Source organism: Oncorhynchus keta, chromosome 1, assembly GCF_023373465.1.
Source record: "Oncorhynchus keta strain PuntledgeMale-10-30-2019 chromosome 1, Oket_V2, whole genome shotgun sequence".
Classification (NCBI taxonomy): Eukaryota; Metazoa; Chordata; class Actinopteri; order Salmoniformes; family Salmonidae; genus Oncorhynchus; species Oncorhynchus keta.
Window position 1 is genome coordinate 62,103,475 of NC_068421.1, and position 18,420 is coordinate 62,121,894.

Here is an 18,420-nt window from a genome sequence, read left to right on the forward strand (position 1 = left end):
AGTAACAACCACATCATCAACAGTAATGGACATGGGAAGCTATGAGGAGGAGGGTTTATTCTTCAGATCTTTAACTGTTTTCCAGAACTTCTTGGGGTTCGACCCACAGAAAGAGAACTTCTCCTTAAAGTAACTAACTTTGGTCTTCCGGATAGATTGAGTGCACTTATTTCTCATTTGCCTGAACGAGTGTTTGGAGTCATACCTTGTGGGATTGGTAATAATCTGAGAAAGATTTGGAGAGTCCCATTGCTTTAGGACTTGGTCAGCATGTCCCAGTTTAGGTCACTTAGCAGGACAAATTCAGACTTAATGTAAGGGGGGTAGGATACAGGCCGGTGCTGATGGAGGATAGCACCCAGCAACAGTCAACTAAGAGCTATTTGAAAGTGTAATGCTTAAAACCAGCAAATCAAATTGTTTGGGGACAGACTTGGTGGAGACAACCGAACACTGAAGGTGATCCTTGGTAAAGATTGCCACTTCCCCACCTTTGGAAGATCTGTCTTGCCAAACAAGGTTATAAACAGAAAGTTTAACATCACTATTCAGAACACTCTTCCTTAACCACAACTCAATACTGACCAACATTTGGATTGGAGCTGTGAACCCACACTTTCAATTGATCCATTTTAGGAAATAAGCTTCTAGTGTTAACGTGCATAAAACCCAGGCTTTTACGAGAGCAGACATCAGTGAAGCAGATATCAGAGCACAAGTCAGAATTGAAGCTTGCAACAGTAGGTGGGCCAGGGTGTACATGCACATTTCCTGATATCATCAACAGTAATACAATCAAGGCACGGCATAGGACAGGAAGAGCTCTACAGTGCTGATTTATGACATCTGAATGTGCATCAGATGGCAACAAGATCATATTGTACAGCAATTTCCTCAGGTAACATGAATACAAAGCGAGAGGTGGTTAGAATAGGATGGGGAGGCCAAAAGTCTAAGTAACCAATAGAGAGTCAGAGTCCCAAGTGTGAGAACAAACAGTCTGTCCCACAGTTGGTTAAGAAAGTTTGTAGTCAACAAGACATGAGGCAAAATGCACAATAAAAATTTTAAAAGATATATATATATATATATATATAACGTCTTTGGGCTAGCCATTGTAAGTTCAGAGTCACTCGCCCCAACAGTGTGTGTGTGCTGGAGGTGAGCGAAAGCTCGGGAGTGTGGTGGGGGTACCTGTACCAGAGGGGGAGACAGGCCAGGGCAGGTGAACAGATTGCCAGATGGAATCCAAGCAGCAGTGCAGCAGGCAACAGGAGTAGGTGTCACACCCACTTGGGAGATGCTTGGTGTGGGGTGGCATTTCTTTGGGGGGGGCCGTACAGCCCTCCATGTGCTCGATCCTCAGACCCCTTGTGAGACCATATGCTGGTGCGGTTGGCCCTGGGTTCCTCCTAATGCAAGACAATGCTAGACCTCATGTGGCTGGAGTGTGTCAGCAGTTCCTGCAAGAGGAAGGCATTGATGCTATGGACTGGCCCGCCCGTTCCCCAGACCTGAATACAATTGAGCACATCTGGGACATCATGTCTCGCTCCATCCACCAACGCCACGTTGCACCACAGACTGTCCAGGAGTTGGCGGATGCTTTACTCCAGGTCTGGGAGGAGATCCCTCAGGAGACCATCCGCCACCTCATCAGGAGCATGCCCAGGCATTGTAGGGAGGTCATACAGGCACGTGGAGGCCACACACACTACTGAGCCTCATTTTGACTTGTTTTAAGGACATTACATCAAAGTTGGATCAGCCTGTAGTGTGGTTTTCCACTTTAATTTTGAGCGTGACTCCAAATCCAAACCTCCATGGGTTGATAAATTTGATTTCCATTGATAATTTTTGTGTGATTTTGTTGTCAGCACATTCAACTATGTAAAGAAAAAAAGTATTTAATAAGAATATTTCATTCATTCAGATCTAGGATGTGTTATTTTAGTGTTCCATTTATTTTTTTGAGCAGTGTAGTTAGCTTATCGTCACTGCAGCTTTTGAGTCAATATCTTGAAATGTAAATGACAAATCTTGCTTACTGTGAGGTCAATAACTCTGAATAACATCCTCATGGGCTATAATAGTAGCAAGCTAACAAAGTTTACCTCCGGTTCTCCTTCGCATTTTTGTCTCTCTCCCCCAGAGAATGAACAGTCGCCCGCGTGCGCCAAAATATAATTTATTTGGACGAATCAAAATTCACTTTGGAAAATCACTTTGACTCCGCCTCCTAAAGTACACAGTAAAACTGGCTTCAGGCACCACTAAAAGGGCATGGCAGGCCGGCGCTTATGTTTGGAGTGTAGCCTGGCTTGTTTTACACCACCCCAGCAGGGCAAAAGACTCTGGGCTGAGACCAAAGCCCGGTCTGGTGACTTCAGTTCTTGCCACTCCTGTCATTTACCCCATAGATGTGACTTCGGTTTTGGAGATGGAACACTCAACCATTAATGGTGATTGTATATCTTGCCTTTCATCTGTTTTATGTGTGTTGAGTTACATTTACTATACATATATCACCTATGAGACAAAGCTTCTAACTTCCATGTTCTAACTTCTATATGCCACCCCCCTTAGTACCTCACGACAGGAAATCTTTTCTCACCAGAAGAATGCCAGAGCTGCTAGTCAGTCTCCTCCTTCAACCTTTTCCAAGCCCTCTTGCTTCCTTCATTCCTTCAAGTGTGGTTACTGTTTTCAAGAGTAGACCTTGATTCATGGCCATTTCTTATGAAGTCCTAAGAATGATTCAATGGATCTTTACAAGCAAGCCCACACAAACCAGTAACAGTATTTTATAAAGATAACATTGTCACTCCACACAGGAATATATTTTCATTTAAATCAACAAGAGGATTAATTTGAGATAGAAAACAACAACAATTTAATAAATTGAACAATAAGTGATTCACATGTCATGATTGTATATTATGGTAAGTGATACCCATGTCATCAGCCCATCTGATCTGGTAGTTAGAGAAACAATAGTGATACATTGCTCATTGAGTGTATTTATTGAGGTCTAAAAATTATACTGTACGTTGTAATCTGTTTGATAACATTACGAAGTTCCCCCTGCTTATCATTGGAAGCTGCCCCCTCCGTCACGTCCTGTACCTGTCATTTCCGGAGATGAAAGAACACTGGACATCCAATGGATTAATAAATGACAGTAGCTGCTAATCATTTCAACCACTAAAAAACGATTTGATTATCAAAACGGATATTCGTGACGCTTGTTTTTTTTGTTTGTTCCCAGGCTATATATTTGCGTCGGTGTCCACAAATGACTGTCCTCCTAAAATGTGTGTTTTCAGGTCTGAATAACTAGCTAGCTAGTTTGCTAGCTACCCAATGCTAGCTGCTTAGCTGATACATTTCTGTGACCTAATTTAGCTAACGTTAGCTGTCTACTTAGCGATAAAGAATGTGTTGAAAATTAAGCTTTGATTTGGTTTCTGTGGTTAAAAAGAATATTGTTTTTGTGTGTCGTCATTAGCATTGCCGGGATGTGTTTACTTATTCCTTTGCAGGCACGACTTCACGCTTTGAATCATTTGGCTGTACTAACGTTAGCAGTAGAAGGTCAATATTGTTGATGCCAGCTACAGCCAACTATAGTGGAATACTTCTCAACAAACCGTTAGGCCTATGCGCAATGAGATGTAAACAGAGTGGGGGCTTCAGCTATCCAGATTCACAGTTGTTCATTAGTTAGCTAGCTAGTCATTAGCTAACAGGAAAAGTAGCCATACCCAGTGTTGGCTGAAGTTAACCATACTCGAACACTTGAAAACACCTCAATAATAACAATACTTGGAATATGGATTTCATGTGGACTTCAGCCATACTACAAAATCACCTGATTCTACTTTCAAAATAACATTTTAGGACGACCGTCTTAATTTCAGATTTTTGCTGACAGGAAAACTTTTTCATGTTTTGTTTTGGAGAGTAGGGGTTGGCTTTGGATCAATTGTTGATTTTTGCATGTGTTATAGTTTAATATTTTTACAAATAGTATCCTCTCACAGGTAGGCAGAACTTTTTTTATTCTTTAATATAAAATGTGTTAGTTTTATTGTTAGTTAGAATTGACGATAACGACTTAAAGTATTTCTGAACAATTTTAACGGTAGCTTAATTGTAAATACAACTTTGCATGTCACATTTTTTGGTACTCCTTTGTTTTGAAATCTGATCAACATACAATGTCGTCTTTGATCCCACAGTAGAAAATGAATGGCCTATCTGTCAGTGAGCTATGCTGCCTGTTCTGCTGCCCTCCCTGTCCGAGCCGTATTGCCGCCAAGCTTGCCTTCCTGCCTCCTGAGCCTACATATTCCCTCTTGCCGGACCTCGATGGGTCTGCGGCCCCAGGGACAGCAGGGTCAGCGGGGCTGAGATCCAGGGGAGGGGTACCTGGAGCAGCTGTAGGGGGTTCAGGCAGCAATGGTCCTGCAGAGGGCAAATGGAAGCTCCACCTGACAGAGCGAGCTGAGTTTCAGTACTCCCAGAGAGAGCTGGATGCTACAGAGGTGTTCTTCACCCGCTCCAGCCGTGGCAATCGAGTGGGCTGCATGTACATCCGCTGTGCGCCCACCGCCAGGTTAGTCACGCAGAACAGTGTGTGTGCACGTGCGTATACCTGCTCATTTAGGTCCTTTTGTCTGACCATGTGTCCCACTTCCTCTGAACTCGCCCCTTTTCCTCTCGTCTTCGTTTTGTAATGCCTTTATTTTTCCACTCCCTTGTGTCCTATTTCCTTACTTCCTGTACTGGCATCCTCATTGTGTGTGGCTATCTCAAATCTGTTCTCTTCCTGCTTCCGGCATTCATTTGTTTAGGCCATCTCTTTTGACCTACAAATACCATTCTACTTATTCTTACCCCAATTTATGCTAAAATGTTTGCCTGTGGTTCTGCCAGGTTTGTCAATTTGTCTTTGATAGTCTGGTTGGCTGAGTTTATACCTCAGTATGTCTTCATTGTATGACTTCAGGTAGCAAAATTGTTTCTCTTGTTGTGTTCAGTAATCAACTAAATTGCTTTGCGAAGACATGGACTGGGTCTTGTTACACTTGAGTAATATCAGTGTCACGCATGCAATGTAATATGTATTCCTTGTTCAGGGTCACATTTTGAACAAAACACCCAAGAGCAAAGATATAACTTACTGTATGGGATAGGCCCAGTCTATTTAAAGAATAGAGAGTATCCAGTTGCTTTAGGGAGCACAGTTCACATTCATGAATATAAAGCACATGGATGATGCCTGGGGTATAGCAACCCTATTATTTGTGAAGTACAGAACAAGCTAAAAGACCTGCTTCAAACTTAGGGAACTAGTCCTCTCTTGAGTCTGTGGCCATAACCAATTTACCTTATACAGCATATTCATGTCCCATGCAAAGAGGTAATTCCGGAGGTTTCAATGGAAATCTGCTGTTCACACAATGCAGGTTAGGACAGGTAAAAATACCAGGTAGAGTCCATAGCCGCAGGAAATAGGGGTGTTGGTGGTGCTGCAGCGCCCTCTGATGAATTTTAAATACATTTGCCAAAATTATATAGTCTAATTACTCCTGTCTGTAGCCTACAGACATCAACAAAATCATTCAAAACACCAGAGAGACTCAATTTGGGCAGACAGCGCCTAGTACTTGTTGCTATGCAGCCATAGAAATATAATCTATAGAAAGGCTTTGGAATCTCTAACCCTGGCAATTTGACTGGTAAACTCATGGGTACACTCACAATGGTTGCCAGTCATGACTTGAATCTGAACCTCCATTCTATGGATTCTATTTTTGTGGTTGTGTCTGTAAGTGAACAGCTATAATCTGCCTTTTGCACATTTCTAAATACAATCGTGGGAAAAACATAGTTTATAAAGCATATACCTGCTGCTGAAAATAGTAGACTAATCTGTCTATAGAAACTACCAAATGTTTTCGCCACAACTCTACACTCAACTCTCTGCATAGGAGCATTAGCCATCACCGGTGAGTAGCCTATCTTCATTATTGGGTGAGTCGGTGCCACTCGATAGTTTATTAAGTAGCCTGTACTATAGCTTATTTATATTTCATCCTAATATTGTTCCATCTTTGTCTCCTCTCTTTTCATTGGCTTGGGCTTCTTCCCCGCGGCTATGGTAGCGTCCATCTTTTTAACCTAGTCGTTGCTCTGTGGCCTCTCACCAGGTTTACAGTGCTGTTCTCCCATGGTAACGCGGTGGATTTGGGCCAGATGAGCAGCTTCTATATCGGCCTGGGCACACGCATCAACTGCAACATCTTCTCCTACGACTACTCCGGCTACGGTGTCAGCACGGGCAAGCCTTCTGAGAAGAACCTCTACGCTGACATTGAAGCTGCCTGGCAGGCCCTGCGCACACGGTACATACGGCACCACCACTTCGCAGTCAGTGTGGGAGACCTTACAGAGAGAGGAGGAGGGGTGGTGTGGTTGGAGTAATTTCACACAAGGAAGGGCTCATGCAGCTAATGGACTGTCATTAGATTGATGGGATGCTGTGCTATCAACGGCTGCCCTTGGATGGATGTTACGAGTTATGGAGCTACAGCTGGTTTTTGTATTAGGCGTGCCATGTTCACAGACATTTGTTACCTGTCAACTCCTTAATCTATGTGATGAAAATATATATTATCATTCCATATTATCACAGTTTAGGTTTCATAGGAGTGATTTATGTTCAAATTGTTTGCCACTACAAGCTTTTCCTTGACATTATTGTATTTTTATTCCACTCTCTTCCTGGTTGTGATCAGATATGGCATCAGCCCAGAGAACATAATCCTGTATGGGCAAAGCATTGGCACCGTTCCCACGGTTGACCTGGCATCACGGTATGAGTGTGCTGCTGTGGTGCTCCACTCACCTCTCACCTCTGGCATGCGTGTGGCCTTCCCAGACACCAAGAAGACATACTGCTTTGATGCTTTTCCCAAGTGAGTCATCTACCACACCTTCCTCTTATCTCCATCTTCACATTATTGCAGACCTGTCAAGATTAGCAGATCATTATAGAACTACAAATGTCAGTGAAAAAATATTTCTGTCCAACTAAAAGAAGAGCTGCAATCTCTTTCATAGCTTCCATGTATTTTATTATTCAAATCAAATCAAAATCAAATGTCTTTATATAGCCCTTTGTACATCAGCTGATATCTCAAAGTGCTGTACAGAAACCCAGCCTAAAACCCCAAACAGCAAGCAATGCAGGTGTAGAAGCACGGTGGCTAGGAAAAACTCCCTAGAAAGGCCAAAACCTAGGAAGAAACCTAGAGAGGAACCAGGCTATGTGGGGTGGCCAGTCCTCTTCTGGCTGTGCCGGGTGGAGATTATAACAGAACATGGCCAAGATGTTGAAATGTTCATAAATTACCAGCATGGTCGAATAATAATAAGACAGAACAGTTGAAACTGGAGCAGCAGCATGGCCAGGTGGACTGGGGACAGCCTCTCTCCCTCCTCCCTCCCTCCCTGGGGAATCAGCCTTAGTACATAACGGAGTCATCTCTCACTCTGCATCAGATCATAAGCAGGTGTCAGAAACACTGACTCCTCCAGTCATTTGTTGTATCATTGCCTGTTATTATGTCAAATGTGGTTGTGTGGTATCTGAACCATTAAGATCACATGCTGGTTCACTGAATAGGAGTCCATGACAGTCCAGTACCAGGCAGTGCAGTGTGGGAGTAGAGTCGGTGGTGGGGAGGGAGCTGGGGATGCCTCTTATCTGTGCTGAAAGCCTCCGGTGTTCTCCTCCACGCTCCTGAATTCTCCCACGTCTGTTGCCCAGTTGGCACTCCCCAGCCCACACAACACTCAGCTCCTATACTCAATACTAATCTAGTCAGAGTGGACTCCAAGTGAAGTGATACTAGCTTGGTTCAGATCTGTATTTGCTGTTATGTGGGGGATGGAGGACTCTCTTCCATCTGAACTAGCAGATGGAGCTGATCTGAGAGAGGCATTTACATGCAGCAGGATTGTGTTCTCATTATTCTCCCCTTCCTGTCCTGTTTGTCCCTCTACCTGTTAGAGAACAGTTGCTGCTCAGTGCTCAAGGCTGCAGGGCATTTTGCACTAACTGGCCATGCTAGAATAGACTGTACAATGCTTTCTATCCACGGTTACCCTTTAAGAACATACCTGCCCATTAGTTATAAAAATGTTGTTACATAATTCCTACCGTACATTGCCGTCTAGGGACTACCTTTGCTTCCCTTATCCCCAGTCACTAACTCCTTTGCCCATTGTGTCTCTGTCAGCATTGAGAAGGTGTCTAAGATCACGTCACCGGTGCTGATCATCCACGGGACTGAGGACGAGGTGATCGACTTCTCCCACGGTCTGGCTCTGTTCGAGCGCTGTCCCAAGGCCGTGGAGCCACTTTGGGTGGAGGGGGCGGGACACAACGACATCGAACTGTACAGCCAGTACCTGGAGCGCCTGCGCCGCTTCATTGGCCAGGAGCTGGCCGCACAGCACGCCTGAACACCCCCACACCGCCTCCAGGCTCCAACACTCCTCTGGCTCTCCTCTGTTCCCCTGGGTCTCCTCTGTTCCCCTGGGTCTAAGTGGGTCAGGAGGAGTGGATGGCTGGGCTCTCAGAATGAATGATCCTTCACCTTTTGCGGCGGCTTTGTCTGGATGTTCGGCAGCCCTGTCTTTGAGTTGTTTTCCTATTTTTCTGTCTCTGTCACCTGTCATTAATCCTGGTCATTAATCCTTCCATCTCCCGCCCCTTGGACAGTGCAAGAATGCACCCAGGCATGGAGGGCTCTCTACCTTCTGCCTGTTTTATTTCTATCTGTCTAAAGCCCCTCTCTATTACCCCAGGCATGGAGGGCTCTCTACCTTCTGCCTGTTTTATTTCTATCTGTCTAAAGCCCCTCTCTATTACCCCAGGCATGGAGGGCTCTCTACCTTCTGCCTGTTTTATTTCTATCTGTCTAAAGCCCCTCTCTATTACCCCAGGCATGGAGGGCTCTCTACCTTCTGCCTGTTTTATTTCTATCTGTCTAAAGCCCCTCTCTATTACCCCAGGCATGGAGGGCTCTCTACCTTCTGCCTGTTTTATTTCTATCTGTCTAAAGCCCCTCTCTATTACCCCAGGCATGGAGGGCTCTCTACCTTCTGCCTGTTTTATTTCTATCTGTCTAAAGCCCCTCTCTATTACCCCAAGCAAAAACAACCTCAAACAGGTTAGGTGTTCTAAACACATGTACTGTATATCATCTTCTGAGACGTTTACACATGATTCAATTTTAACTAACAACCCTAACATGGGCAAATCATTGACTAATGAAAGTCTGTTTTGAGCACTGACATTTTGGTATTTAATTTGAATGGGGAATGTGTGTATTTCTCTTTTCTAACACAACGATGACACTGAGCCACTACTTTACAAATCCTGTGGTGTTGACGTATGAGTATAACTGTCCTATTTGAAAGCAGGTTTGTTGCTAATGTTTCTTGTGGAGTCTTTTTTCTTTGCTCTTCTCTTTCTCTCCTCCTGTTTCATCCTCTCTTCCTCTGTCTCATTTACAGTTAAGCTGTCAGATTAATAGTCCATGTCTATGAATAATTTATTTCATAGACAAATCTTACGTTTTTATAATTATTAAGCATGGTTTAATTCTAATCTAAAAAGTGATTAATTTTGTAAAAGTTGCTGAATATTGCTTTGGCTAAAGTCCAAAATCTCTCTGCCAAATTAATTGTTTCAAAAGCATCATTAAGTCGCTAACATCTCTCTAAGACGTGATTGATTTCTAACTCGGCAACCATTCTCATGTTTCACTACCTGATTCATATTCTACAGTAGTTGTACTACAATTGATGTTATGAACGTGTGAGTTTACCTTTAGAACACAAACTAAGTCCTGCCATGTTCTCTGAGTTAAGGAGGCATTAGTTGGCCTTTACTCACACAGAACTCAATTCACATCTTACTGGGTTTCTATATGGGATGTTTTCCAATGGATTTTTAAAATCTTTGTAAGTGATTTAGAGTTGTACATATTCAATTTCACTTGAGTTATTTCATCCCTCTAAAAACACAAAATCATTGTAAATTACTAGGCTTATGCTGGTAATGGCCATTCGCATAATAAATTGGGTCAGGTCAGTTGAGATTAAGCTGGTTAGGATGGATTAAGTATTAACTGAACTTGCTGCTAAAGATGAGGATAAATGGATTGAAAAGGGTCAAACCCTCCACATCCATTGTATACATGAATGCTGCTTAGTTTGAGGAGAAATGTAACAGTCATACATGTTATTTTACGCTGTACAGTGGAATGGATCCAGTGATGTACAGTACTCTTTGCTGGTGTCATGTTGCATGTTTGATTGGTTGCTCTTTTGCTTCATGTTAGGGGTAATAACACTTCATTATAACACTAGTAGAGCTATGGAATAAGATGTGCTCTAATTTATTATTCACTAGGTTTATTTCCAGCAGGCTCCCTTTTCAGCTCCAACTAGCCCTTTTCACTGACTTCCTACTGTTGCCACTCTATTTCAGACAGACTTAAGATTCCACCATTTCTGACCGACTGTGTGAAAGGCGACCGAATTTCCAACTTCCCTGGCATACAGGGTCCACCACCACTCACAAGACAGTGGAGGTCCTTTGTTTGGGTTGGGTTTTGGGGGAGTCAGGATTACTTGTACACAGCAATCAAATTTTAACAGTAAATGTTCTGTCTTGAACAAAGCATACCTCTTATATTGTTAATCAGAACCAAAAAAAGTCCATCACCCATAGGACATGGATTTATTGTCCATCACCACATAAAAAGTTAGGGAACAAAAGTTGTGCGCCCTGAATCAGCCAGGATATGCTCTTGTTCAAGCTGCTAATAGTTTGGTTTGGGACAGCTTAAGCGTGTTTACTCTCTATGGACGATTGTATGGAGAATACAAGCAATACAGCAGATTTGTGTGTGTCTGGGTGGCCTGAGAGAGGAGTGTGTGTAGCGGATGATGGACTGGACTTCGAGTGTGAGGAGTTCCAGACACACATTCAGAGCTTTTGTTTAAAGAAACCAAGTTATAGAAATGTATTTTTTATTCAAATGTGTTTACTATATTACATTGTTTGCAGATTGTTTATTTTTTTGCTGAGGGTTAGGATCCAAGTGGATGATGGGGGTTGGTATGTTATTGTATCCAGTTATGCATTGTTTATTATTTAAAACTTTGTTATATTTAGTTTAAAATGTTTTCCTCACCAAAAAAAAAAAAAAAAAAACATATTCGAAAATAAAATAATGAATTGATCAAATTTGACTTCCATGTCTGAAAAAACCCCATAGCACATTCTGTAAATTAAAGGTTAAGTCCAATAACCAGTTTCCCTTTCATCTCTGTGATTCAGCTTTGGCATGCTGTAAAGAAAGAACAGAATGAGTGTTGGATCAGGTTTCAGAGGACTAGTCCACCAGATGCTATACATATACTGCTGGTGGGTGACCCGGTGACAGGGCATTGTATTGGGGAATGGGGAGCGCATCAAAATAGGCTTAGCTATTTATCTGTGAGAAAAAGATTCAAATAATCTGTCTGTTTTTATTTTTGTAGTACAAGCCCTTCCAGTCTGTCCAACCTCTCTTCGCAGGCTAGGATGAAGAGTAGGGGGGTGTAGCACTGCCAGATGGGATTTAAGCGCTGCTCCCCCTTCCTGCAAACACACACACACACATACACTTCTCCCAACTCTTCTCAATGGGCTACATACATTAGCACACAGTCTCTCTCACACAAATGTGCTTATCGCTTTGCACAGAGATTAAGGCAGATACAACAGCCCTCCCCTTCTGCCAGGCTGCAAACAGCACAATAGGAAGTTAGAGACTGAGTGACCCACTGTAGCAGTACAATCACATCCACTGTCACCGCCTTGCACTTATACAGTCTTCATGGACCATTCATGCACCCATGTTAACTTAGACATGCAACTAGCAGGTTGCTACTAATAATAGTACTGCTACTACTATTGCAAATAGCAAGTGTGTCCTTTTTGCTAGAAAGAGCAGTCAGAACTGTTCATACATTCTTTACATAAATTAATGGAAGATTTTGCAATTTTATTAAGTCAATATAGGCTGTGTCTCCAATATTTTCCATTAATGTCACTGATACAGATGGCTGAATAAACCATCTTGCTGCCACCTGGCATATTCTGCCAGATCAGCGCTCATGGAGGAAAGGACACGAGGAAAGGATTGTGGACTCAAATTAAAATTATTGTGTCATTTTAGAGTCACTTTTGTTGTAAATAAGAATAGAATATGTTTCTAAACATTTCCATGATTACAGATAGTCCTGAATGAATCGCGAATAATGATGAGTGAGAAAGTCAGACGCACAAATATCATACCCCGAGACATGCTAACCTCTCACCATTACAATAACAGGAGATTATCATTTTGGGATGGGAGGGGGGGTGATATTTGGGCATCTGTAACTTTATCACTCATCATCATTCAAATCAAGACCTGTAAGTGCCTTACTAGTTGAGGCCGGTGAAATGCCTTTGGACATGTCATAGAAAACTGTCACTAGCATATTGGGTAAGAGGGTGTGATTCTGCAACCACGGGCACTTCTATGTCCTCGGGTCAATTTTGGGGATTTTCTAAAAAATAAAACAAATACAAATATTTGTATGTTAGGTTCACACTGGAATCACCCCATACATTTTTAAACACAAAATGAGCCTCAGTAGTGTGTGTGGCCTCCACGTGCCTGTATGACCTCCCTACAACGCCTGGGCATGCTCCTGATGAGGTGGCGGATGGTCTCCTGAGGGATCTCCTCCCAGACCTGGACTAAAGCATCCGCCAACTCCTGGACAGTCTGTGGTGCAACGTGGCGTTGGTGGATGGAGCGAGACATGATGTCCCAGATGTGCTCAATTGGATTCAGGTCTGGGGAAGGGGCGGGCCAGTCCATAGCATCAATGCCTTCCTCTTGCAGGAACTGCTGACACACTCCAGCCAAATTAGGTCTAGCATTGTCTTGCATTAGGAGGAACCCAGGGCCAACCACACCAGCATATGGTCTCACAAGGGGTCTGAGGATCTCATCTCGGTACCTAATGGCAGTCAGGCTACCTCTGGTGAGCACATGGAGGGCTGTGCGGCCCCCCAAAGAAATGCCACCCCACACCATGACTGACCCACCGCCAAACCGGTCATGCTGGAGGATGTTGCAGGCAGCAGAACGTTCTCCACGGCGTCTCGAGACTGTCACGTCTGTCACATGTGCTCAGTGTGAACCTGCTTTCATCTGTGAAGAGCACAGGGCACCAGTGGTGAATTTGCCAATCTTGGTGTTCTCTGGCAAATGCCAAACGTCCTGCACGGTGTTGGGCTGTATGCACAACCCCCACCTGTGGACGTCGGGCCCTCATACCACCCTCATGGATTCTGTTTCTGACTGTTTGAGCAGACACATGCACATTTGTGGCCTGCTGGAGGTCATTTTTCAGGGCTCTGGCAGTGCTCTTCCTTGCACAAAGGTGGAGGTAGCGGTCCTGCTGCTGGGTTGTTGCCCTCCTACGGCCTCCTCCACATCTCCTGATGTACTGTCCTGTCTCCTGGTAGCGCCTCCATGCTCTGGACACTACGCTGACAGATACAGAAAACCTTCTTGCCACAGCTCACATTGATGTGCCATCCTGGATGAGCTGCACTACCTGAGCCACTTGTGTGGGGTGTAGACTCTGTCTCATGCTACCACTAGAGTGAAAGTATAAAACAATTTGCAGTGACAAGGACAAACAAGTGGCTTCAAAAATGCTCAGATGCAACATCCTGAGAAAGTATGGCCTGGTCAAAGCCGCAAACAGAGAATTTGGATTTTCAGCAAAAGCAATGAGGGCAAATGAAAACAGGCCAACAAGTCTTCAATACTCCAGGAAAAAAATCAGTGTAACATAATTACAGAACTACAGAACAGAACTACTGCCACAGAAGAGAAAATCACTAGATTATATGAACGGGATGTCAACAGTAGAGCAAACAGGGAAAAAGGACACACTAACGAGGAACAAGAAATAAAAGCAGAAGCGCTTCTTGATTGGCACAATTCAGAACCTTTATCAGAAGTTTAAGAGGGAATATTCAGAAATGTAAATGTCCTACTGTGAATTCTGCAAAAGACTTCCTTTTGGGTTGTCAAGCCAACAGTCCAGGATAGGGACACATGGCTCTGCAAAACCCACGCCAACCTCCAGTTCATGGAGGACAAACTACAGCATCACAAAGTGATCAGCTGCAGCAACAATGACAACCTTATTGAGTCTTTGTGCTATGAGAACCTGAAGAAAGAGTGCATGTAGACAGAGTTCTCCCTAAAACAAAGCTGAAGAGAGAGAAGAAAAACAAAGAGGGAAACATGGAGAAGTTCACAGTACATTTGACAGTAAAAGAAAAGGTGTGTCACACTGCAGATTCTATTGGAGGACTTCTCCAAAGGATTGAAAGAGAAGTTGGGGAAACACGTGTACAACATCCAACACCAATACTCCAAACTGAGAATTAAAAGAGGATCTGCTGAAAGAGGAGATCATTGTGCATATTGACTTTGCAGAGAACTACATGTGTAAATACACCAGTGAATTCCAGGCAGTTCACTTTGTTTCCATGTTTTTTTTGTTTGTTTTTTTACATAGATGTCATTTCCACCACACCTTGTCATTTCCATCACAACCCATATTTTTGAAGTAAATTTGTATATTATGTATAATTTACATACATGTATTTGTTTTAGATATGGAAATCATACAGTTGTTATCATAATCTCACAAAAAGGTTGGATGGAAATATATTATTTTTCATGATAAATAAATGTTTTCAACTGTCACCAAGGCAAGTTTATACATTCAGGCATTGTGTTGAATTATGAATATTCGGAAAACCTTAAAAATCACTTAAAATAATATTCAATACACGTTCATGTACAAATGTATAAGAAAACCATTATAAATCAATTGTATGATATTTGATTGAACTAAAATGGATGTTTAATGACGTGATGGAAATTACATTTGTCTATGGCTGTCTAGGAAAAATGACAAAAATATATACATTCCTGAATAGTACGATAGCAGCCATTATCAGATTTAGTTTCTAGACAAATCAAAGACAAGTACAATACTGGTAAAATGGTGTTTGCATAAGTTTTAATTTCTGAAAGACAAAGTGCTCGAAGTTGCAGAATCACCCAAGACTGAAAGGCTGTGAGATTGGCCATCCCACTGCTATTGTTCTAGATCAGTGCTAATTCCAACTTTTTCAGCAGGGACACCATGTTTTTCACCAGAATTTCTGGGGACCCCATTTTCTCACAAGAATATCTCGTGACCCCTCCCCAAATCTAACAACACAACCTTAAAATCGGTGCATTTCGATTTTTACATCAACAAATAACCAATTCATTACGTTTTCAAAATGAAAAGAAACCAATAAATATATTTACTCAATAAAATGTTATTTTCAATTATCTTTCTAAAAAACATTTGTATATTGTCCCATACAAGAATCTTACTCTTATTTATTTTTGGACGATCCCACTGCCGTTACCCCGCGATCCCGAATGAATACCACTGTTCTAGACAAACGTTAGGAGTATGCTAGTTGACAAGGCAGTGGATTTGGTTGGATAAAGCTTGCTGAGGAGAGTGGAATGAGGGAGTTAGAGGTGGGGCCGTCTGTGGTTATAGGGAATGTCCCTCTGTGGTTACTCCTGGCACCTTTCATTGATTTAACCTTGTTGGAAAAGAGAAAAGATAGGGAACCACTGATTTCTGACCAAACTTTTAATAGTCCTGTACCCCTTCAAACATTCAACCTCCAGCTGTGTACCCCCTCTAGCACCAGGGTCAGCATACTCTCAAATGTTGTTTTTTTTGCCATCATTGTAAGCCTGCCACACACACACACTATACGATACATTTCTTAAACATAAGGAGTGTGAGTTGTCGTCACAACCCGGCTCATGGGAAGTGACAAAGAGCTCTTATAGGACCAGGGCACAAATAATAATATAATCAATCATTTTGCTCATTATTTAACCATCTTACATATAAAACCTTATTTGTTAATCAAAAATTGTGAATAACTCACCACAGGTTAATGAGAAGGGTGTGCTTGAAAGGATGCACATAACTCTGAAATGTTGGGTTGTATTGGCGTAAGTCTCAGTCTTAAATCATTTTCCAGACACAGTCTGTGCCTGTATTTAGTTTTCATGCTACTGAGTGCCGAGAATCCACACTTACATAGGTACATGGTTGCACAGGACATCAGTGTCGTAACAGCGCAATTTGCCAAGGCAGGATACTCTGAGCGCAGCCCAATCCAGAAATCTGTCAGTAACTTCTGATTAAATTACATTTTCACAGAACCACTTGTTGCAATGTCGATGCATCTCTTCTGTTAAGATATCGGTAAGTGGACTGGAGGCAGAGCATGAAAGGGATAACGAATCCAGTTGTTTGTGTCATCCGTTTCGGGAAAGCACCTGCGTAATTGCGCACCCAACTCAGGTGCTTCGCTATATCACATTTGACATTGTCCGTAAGCTTGAGTTCATTTGCACACAAAAAAATCATACAACGATGGAAAGACCTGTGTGTTGTCCTTGTAAATGCAGACAGAGAAGAGCTCCAACTTCTTAATCATAGCCTCACTGAATTTAGTTGCGGAGAGTCCCTGCCATGGCACTGAAGCGTTGTGAAACAGTGTTGTTTGGTGAAGGAATTATCTGTATAGTTTTTGGGGCCTTTTCCCAGCCAAATCAGTGGCAGCAGGAATAATTAAGTCCTCCACAATTGTAGGGGGTTTGCCTGTCCTAGCCACTCGGTAGCTTGCCATATAAGACACTTCTAACCCCTTCTTATTAATGGTATCTGTTGATTTTATATGTCTTACTACTTGAAAGTCGTCTCACTCAAAAAACTCCTGTGGCTTATTTGTCAAATTGCCATGTTAAGTTTCTAAATGTCTGCGCACGAGTGAAGTTATCAAGTTGTGAGATACTACTTTTTGCACATATAACACTGTGGCTGAGGAAAGGCACTACTCACAATATAAGTGAACCCCAAATCAATGTAGTTCTCATATTTGCACCTCTTCGATGGTCCAATGTCCCTGTCTGTTGTTCGGTGCTTCCCGGGTAAGGGGGCAGTAGCTCTTCTGCTATGGAGAATTGAGAGACTGGGTGTAGTGCATTTCTCCTGGATCCCAGCCCATTCAGGTGTGGGAGGACATTTAATTGAAGACCAAGTAGCCAAGAGGGCTTTAAAACAAGATACAATTTATATTCGTGCCCCATTGGGTAGAGGTGAGGCCAAATGTTATAAGTTAGTAGGGATCTTTTTTATCGTCTTAGTAGCACATGATTAGGTAAGAGTTTAAAAATGTTTGTTTTCTTTTATTCGAAAGTCTACAAGCTGTGATTGACCACAAACCCCAGTACACTAGGTGGCAGCATGAACCTCTAACGTTTGTTTTGCAGATCAAAATGATTTACATTCGAGTCATTTATCAGACACTCTAATCCAGGGTGACATACAGTAGCATTTAGGGTTAAGTGCCTGGCTCAAGGGCACATCGGCAAATTTCTCACTTTACTGTTGCAAAACCATGAATTAACACATATGGAATCATGTAGTAAAATAGTGTTAAATCAAAATATATTTTAGATTCTAAGTAGCCCCCCTTTGCCTTGACAGCTTTGCACACACTATAAAATATAGATTAAAAATATATATTTTTTGGTTACTACATGATTCCATGTGTTATTACATAGTTTTGATGTCTTCACTTATTTTACAATGTAGAAAATAGTCAAAATAAAGAAAAACCCTTGAAATCATTAGGTGTGTCCATACATGTGTATCTCTGAACATATCCAACTGATCTCAACAATGAAAATATGTTCACCGAATTGTCTTATTAGCTGATGACAAAAATATTGCGTATTAGATTTCCATGTATATTCTTTATCGACTTGGCTCTAGGATATTTATGTATATTTTCTTAGGGTTAAATAAATAACTCAAAATGCTTTAAAACACATTTGTCAATGAATTTCTATGAAATTGCACATGAACAGGATGTTGCTTCGAGAGGAGAGGTCATGACTGCATTGAAGTCAGTAGAAATGCCTTAAACAATTTACAAAGCCCACAAATGATATGGTGCACTACCTTTACAGGACTTCATAGTTACTTGTCATCTCATTGTAACATATTATGGTGAAGAAATGACTAAGTATATTGTTAAATGGTAATTACAGAGTAATAATTTGAACTGTCGTTCAACTCTGGAAATCTTTTTTGTTCAAGGTCAAACAAAAAGACAAA

At 42.1% G+C, this 18,420-nt stretch overlaps 1 protein-coding gene across 1 annotated transcript; it reads left to right on the top strand.

Annotated features, from left to right (window-relative positions):
• The first annotated feature begins 3,123 nt into the window (after positions 1-3,123).
• LOC118390238 (alpha/beta hydrolase domain-containing protein 17A-like) lies at positions 3,124-11,274 on the top strand. The gene is made up of 5 exons (XM_035780599.2): positions 3,124-4,043; positions 4,242-4,618; positions 6,216-6,410; positions 6,804-6,983; positions 8,310-11,274. The coding sequence occupies exons 2-5, from the start codon at positions 4,248-4,250 to the stop codon at positions 8,533-8,535; spliced, it is 972 nt and encodes a 323-aa protein (XP_035636492.1). The 5' UTR covers positions 3,124-4,043; positions 4,242-4,247; the 3' UTR covers positions 8,536-11,274.
• Positions 11,275-18,420: the final 7,146 nt, after the last annotated feature.